We start from the raw sequence: 6,989 nt of genomic DNA, 5'->3' as shown, positions 1-6,989 counted from the left end.
TTTCCCTTCATCTTCACTATAGTGACAGATACCCTTCTGTGTTTCCAGGGTCGGATTCTGTCTTTTATCCAGCAAATGTTCAGCCTGGACAGAAAGAGGTATGAATCTCCCGAGTCACTGGCTGTGAAGGTCCTCTCTAATTGGAAAAGGCTGGTCCGCTTCCTGCAGTTCTACCTGGATGAGAATAAGTATTCATTACTTATTAGTATGAATCATAAAGAGAGGGGAATCTCTGTCTAAGGACACACAGTTGAGTGTTCCTTTCCACTTATTTGCAAGATCAGCTAGTTTCTAGTGAGGTAGTGCTCTTTACGTCCTTCTTTCTATGAGAAACATGATTTGCTTCATATCCTGTGAGTGGGAGTGAGTGATCTAAAAGCACAGAAGCACAGCACACATTTCATGTCTTAGGAAATGTCAACTTTATTTTGAAAAATAACTTTGAATAATGATGCAATATGCATATTGAGATTTTTCATCCATTGCAGTAAATTGCACAATATACAATATACAGATATCACTATCTTTTGTCTTTAGTTACCAGCCCGACAAATGTATCATACATATTGACAGCATTTACTGCCTCTCAGTTGCAACACATTTATATTCTACTTGATTAGAGTATTTAGAGGTACATTAATTCAGTATGATACAGTTAGAGAATGAGTACATTATTATTTTAGTAGGACTACATGATGACATTATGTAGAACTCATTAGTGTTGTACTACACTCTAGTTCACGTTGCTGAAGTACATACTGGATAACTAACTATTGTTTGTGTTCTTTCTGTGGGATTAGTGTCTTGTAAAATTTGATTAACTCCATTCCTGTCATTAACACAATGGACAGTTTTGAGCAGTTGAAATGATCTGCTGCTGTATTTCAGGTAGGTGTCAAGGCTTTAAAGCCAATTTAATAATCCTTTCCAAAGTTTCTGTGTGAAACTTACCTTCTCTAGTTACCCAGTGAGATTTCCAAGGCACCGTGGCACTTGTTTCGCCTGTCTGTTATCAAATGACCTCATAGTGATGTAACAGTGGTGTAGAAAAGCTAAATCACTGTCAGCTAGTCAAACCAGACTTGCATGTCCCGATCAAAAACAATATATATCTTGAAGATGAACAAGAGCAACAGCAGACTCTGATAAATCACACCTTGTAGTGATATCAATTGATATAAAAAAAATATTGACTGTTTTTTTTAACATAAATGTTTGACAGGAACATTAAAATACCTTAGGGCAATGCATCACAAACGTCATCGTAACATCTGACAGCAGTTTTTAACTTTAGGGATCTTGAACCTCTCTCCAAAAATGATAACTTTCCATCATATAGACATAGGAATTTACAGACATAACTCCTCTCCTGTACATACATACTGACTGTACACACACTACATGAACATGTGTTATATACAGCACAATCACACAACATATACACCACAATCTGTCATCCATGTATGGTACATATTGCAAACACCTAGCCTATATAGGCCTACACTCAAAACAAGAAGATAAATCACACTAAATATGTTGTATAGATTCTGAAAGTACAATTCTGGAATATGTACGATATGTGTATGTTTCACATTTGTTCAAGGGAGCATGATTTGTCTTACTGTAGACTTCTCTCTCACATAATGGATCACCAGACAATTGTAAATAATATTATTATGCAGCCCTGTTCAATCGGGGAGCAGACTTTACCATAGACGAAAGCAAGATACAACAAGCAACCTTTTCTAATGCACTGTATTTAATCACTGTCAATATTATTCAGATTAAGTTACTGATAATCCAAGTCTTTATTTCCACCCCAGAATATTGTCTATTTCTTAGATGAAACTACCATATCAAAGAGTTATTGTTTGCTCCATCAACACAGTATTGAAATGTCAGCCTGAATGAATAAAATAAATTTAAAGACATTAAGCTACCATATGAATTGTATAGAAAACGAGTATAGTACAAGATTAAATAATTTATATCGTTTTCATGTACATTGTGGAGTAAATGCATCTCTATTCTCATATACATACCAATGTTCCCTTATTTGAAACAATAAAATCCCTTATTTTAGAATTGTATCTCAAGAGAGATAGATGTCTATCACCATCCATCTTTTTGTTTTCTTTTCACTCCTCACTCAAATTTTGTCATCCATCACAAGTGTTCTTTCTCTCATCCCTCCTTTCACACTCATCCTATCCCAGTCCAGTCAAGAATCTGTTCAACTTCACTTTGTCCTCCTCTTCAGGGCTGTCTCTTCCCACTTTGGGCCATCTGTTTCGTATCTAGGTAGAAAACAAAGACGTTCGGTGTTTAAAAAGTGTTGCCTCTTCACCTCTATGGATAGCTTTAAGATACGCTGACCATTAATCATATGATAGCTGCTATATTAGTTGTACTTGTACGTTCACAGGGTGCTTCCAACATGTTAGCAATATTTTGAATGTTTCCGAACTTTGTGTACCTTCTTTGTTATTGGGGCCACTGGAAGTCCAGTTTCTTCTAATGGCCCAAGGCGACCATGGAGTTCCTGTTTCTTCCTGATAGTTCCACTGGTCCCAGGTCAGGGCTGTAGGGAAATTGGGCATTGTTATTGGTGTGCTCCAATGCTGTTACAATGAGCTGGTTGAGACCAGGATGTTTTTTTTCCACATGCATTTATTTCCAAGAGAGGGTCTCCCTTTAGATAAATTATGCATAGAATCTCTATATCTCATTGGACCACTGTGAAATACATTGGGAATTCTCCAACTCCTCCCAGCATACCTCAAACCTGACACGGCAACCCCTCCGCTAATCGTCTGGGTCCGTGCCAAGCTCCCACCCTCTGTCTGAGGAGTGCCCCATCCAGCATGTGGAATAGGTTGAAGGGCCAAAGAAATAGCTGTTCTTTCCTCAAGCCCTGCAACTCCCACCAGATTCCTGTGTTCTACAACCTTCAAACAACAGAATACCACAATTCTTCCACTGACTCGCATTAAAAAAAGAAATCTGAAATGATTTGTCAAGAACCTGTCATATAGTTTTGGTTCTTCCAACATTTTCTAACCCAAAATATCTACCTCTTTTTTTTAAGTACTCCAATTATGTTGACGTAGATTCCTGTGTGTTAAAAAAAAAGCTGACACATGAATTCAGCATGATGCAGTTAGAGAATGAGTACATTGTTATTTTAATAGGACTACATGATGACATTATGTAGAACTCATTAGTGTTGTACTACATTGTGTTTTGTTCAACAAATGAGGTAGGTTGGAGCCACATTGGGTATATATCTGATTTAAATAGCAATATTAAAGTCATTTTATTTAAAGATGCACTATGCTGAAACGCTCCACCATTTCCCAACCTGGTCTCAGAGCATTTCACATTATTCTCTACGTAAATCCGAGACACTCCATTTAGTATGATATGCTACGTTTCGTATGGTATGTATTAATTTGTGCATGTCCATCACCCATTTCGTATGAAATATTGTGAATTATAATTTGTGTTAAAGTTACGTATTTGCAAAACGTACAATAGGTTACGAATTTTCTAAAAGTATAATATGTTACGAATTCTACCTAGGTGGCTAGGAGGCTAACATTAGCTGGGCTAGGTGTTAGGGTTAGGGTTAAGTTTATTAGTTTATTTTAAAGGGTTAGGGTTACGGGAAGATATAACTTGCATGCTAAGTAGTTGCAATGTAGCTAAAAAGTAGTAAGTCATTGAAAAGTTTTAAATGAGCTAAAATGCTAAAGTTGTCCGAGATGAGATTTTAACTCGCGATCTTTGAGTTGCAAGACATTCAATTTATACGACAACTTATCCATCCCGTAAAACCACCCTCCTTTTGTTCTTGCCTTAAGTAAGCATCTGTCTTATGTAACCATACCAAACATGGATTTTACTTACAGAATAATACGAAATGCTCTGAGACCAGATTGCATTTCCTGGTTGCTAAAGTTCTATTAGTTTGCCTAATTTCCGTTTATGTGACAAAACAAGCAAGTATAGTATAGAGAGTTGTTGTACCATCGAAACCGCTGTGAAATATATTTTCCATAAGCAAAAATATTGTATTTTGTACAAAACCGAGGGTAAAAGACGCAAAAACAAAACTTAAAAACGGGCAGCATAGAAATAGCACACACAGAGCAGATATACAACTTCCCTGTGGCTCAGTTGGTAGAGCATGGTGTTTGCAACGCCAGCATGGTGTGTGCAACGCCAGGGTTGTGGGTTCGATTCCCACGGGGGGCCAGTACAAAAAAATTTATGAAATGAAATGTATGCATTCACTACTGTAAGTCGCTCTGGATAAGAGCGTCTGCTAAATGACTGAAATGTAAAAATAGACTTGCTTTCAATGAGAATGACAGATTTACAATACCAGTCAAAATTTTGGGCACGCCTCCTCATTCCAGGGTTTTTCTTTATTTGTACTATTTTCTACATTGTAGAATAATAGTGAAGACATCAAAACTATGAAATAACACATATGGAATCATATAGTAACCAAAAAAGTGTTAAACAAATCGAAATACATTTTATAATTTGAGTAGCCACCCTTTGCCTTGATGACAGCTTTGCACACTCTTGGCATTCTCTCAACCAGCTTCACCTGGAATGCTTTCCAACAGTCTTGAAGGAGTTCCCACATATGCTGAGCACCTGTTGGCTGCTTTTCCTTCACTCTACTGTCCAACTCATCCCAAACCATCTTAATTGGGTTGAGGTCAGGTGATTGTGGAGGCCAGGTCACCTGATGCATCACCATCACTCTCCTTCTTGGTGAAATAACCCATACACAGCCTGGGGGTGTGACATTGTCCTGTTGAAAAGCATATGATAGTCCCACAAAACGCAAACCAGATGGGATGGCGTATCGCTGCAGAATGCTGTGGTAGCCATGCTGGTTAGCCTTTCTAGGGGGTGTGGGACGGTAGCGTCCCACCTGGCCAACATCCAGTGAAATTGCAGGGCACGAAATTCAAAAATACTCAATTCAAATATTTAACATTCTTGAAAATATATGTGTATTACATCAAAATAAGGCTTAACTTCTTGTTAATCCAGCCACCGTGTCAGATTTCAAAAAGGCTTTACGGCGAAAGCAAACCATACGATTATCTGAGGACAGCGCTCAGCACACAAAACATTACGTACAGTTACCAGCCAAGTAGATTAGTCACGAAAGTCAGAAATAGCAATAAAATGAATCACTTACCTATGATGATCTTCATATGGTTGCATTCACAAGACTCCATGTTACACAACATAAATGTTTGTTTTGTTCGATAAAGTCCCTCTTTATACTCAAAAAACTCTTGTTGGCGCATTTTGTTCAGTAATCCAATGGCTCAAATGCGGTCACTAGCGGCAGACGAAAATTCCAAATAGTATCCGTAAAGTTCATAGAAACATGTCAAACGATGTTTATAATCAATCCTCAGGTTGTTTTTAGCCTAAATAATCGATAATATTTCAACCGGACAATAGTGTCGTCAATATTAAAGAAAAACAAGAAAGGCGCGCTCTCGGTCATGCGCACTAACCAGCTCTGAGGACATCTCAGTTTCCACTCACTCAATGTTGTCATTCTCCCTAATTTTTCAGAATAAAAGCCTGAAACAATGTCTAAAGACTGAAACAATGTCTAAAGACTAGTGGAAGCCATAGGGAACGGAATCTGGGTCCTATCCCTTTAAATAGTGGATAGGCTTTCATTGGAAAAACAGCCATTTCAAAGTAATGGCACTTCCTGGATGGATTTTCCTCAGGTTTACACCTGCCATTTCAGTTCTGTTATACTCACAGACATTATTTTAACAGTTTTAGAAACTTTGGAGTACTAATTATATGCATATCCTAGCTTCTGGGCCTGAGTAGCAGGCAGTTTACTTTGGGCACGCTTTTCATCCGGAGGTGAAAATAGTGCCCCCTACCCTAGTGAGGTTAGGTGTGCCTTGAATTCTAAATAAATCAGTGTCACCAGCAAAGCACCCCCACACCATCACACCACCTCCTCCATGATTCACAGTGGGAACCACACATGCGGAGATCATCCGTTCACCTACTCTGCGTCTCACAACGACACGGCGGTTGGAACCAAAAATCTCAAATTTGGACTCATCAAAAGGACAGATTTCCACTGGTCTAATGTCCATTGCATGTGTTTCTTGACCCAAGCAAGTCTCTTCTTCTTACTGGTGTCCTTTAGTAGTGGTTTCTTTGCAGCAATTCGAACATGAAGGCCTGATTCACACAGTCTCCTCTGAACAGTTGATGTTGAGATGTGTCTGTTACCTGAACTCTGTGAAGCATTTATTTGGGCTGCAATTTCTGAGGCTGGCAACTCTAATGAACTTATCCTCTGCAGCAGAGGTAACTCTGGGTCTTCCTTTCCTGTGGCGGTCCTCATGAGAGCCAGTTTCATCATAGTGCTTGATGGTTTTTGCGACGGCACTTGAAGAAACATTCAAATTCCTTGAAATGTTCTGTATTGACTGACCTTCATGTCTTAAAGTAATGATGGACTGTCGTTTCTCTTTGCTTATTTGAGCTGTTATTGCCATAATATGGACTTGGTCTTTTACCAAAAAGGGCTATCTTCTGTATACCAACCCTACCTTGTCACAACACAACTGATTGGCTCAAACGCATTAAAAAGGAAAGAAATTCCAAATGTTTACTTTTAGCAAGGCACACCTGTTAGTTAAAATGCATTTCAGGTGACTGCCTCATGAAGTTGGTTGAGAGAATGCCAAGAGTGTGCAAAGCTGTCATCAAGGCAAAGGATGGCTACTTTGAAGAATCTCAAATATAAAATATATACACTGCTCAAAAAATAAAGGGAACACTAAATAACACATCCTAGATCTGAATGAATGAAATAATCTTATTAAATACTTTTTTCTTTACATAGTTGAATGTGCTGACAACAAAATCACACAAAAATAATCAATGGAAATCCAATTTATCAACCCATAGAG

General features: G+C 38.3%; 1 protein-coding gene across 1 annotated transcript in view; it reads right to left on the bottom strand.

Moving 5' to 3' along the window:
- Nucleotides 1–405: 405 nt before the first annotated feature.
- The window catches only part of LOC106576683 (uncharacterized), a 33,670-nt gene continuing 27,086 nt past the window's right edge, over nucleotides 406–6,989 (bottom strand). Inside the window, exons 7-8 of the mRNA XM_014153989.3 lie at nucleotides 2,477–2,581; nucleotides 406–2,297 (exon numbers count right to left, since the gene is read on the bottom strand). Of these exons, the coding sequence (XP_014009464.1) occupies nucleotides 2,515–2,581 (67 nt within the window). The 3' untranslated portion in view covers nucleotides 406–2,297; nucleotides 2,477–2,514. The remainder of the gene's footprint in view (nucleotides 2,298–2,476; nucleotides 2,582–6,989) is intronic.

This window comes from Salmo salar, chromosome 18 (genome assembly GCF_965601325.2).
Source record: "Salmo salar chromosome 18, fSalSal1, whole genome shotgun sequence".
Lineage (NCBI taxonomy): Eukaryota > Metazoa > Chordata > Actinopteri > Salmoniformes > Salmonidae > Salmo > Salmo salar.
Note: the sequence above shows the minus strand (reverse complement) of the source record. Positions and strands in the feature narration are given on the sequence as shown.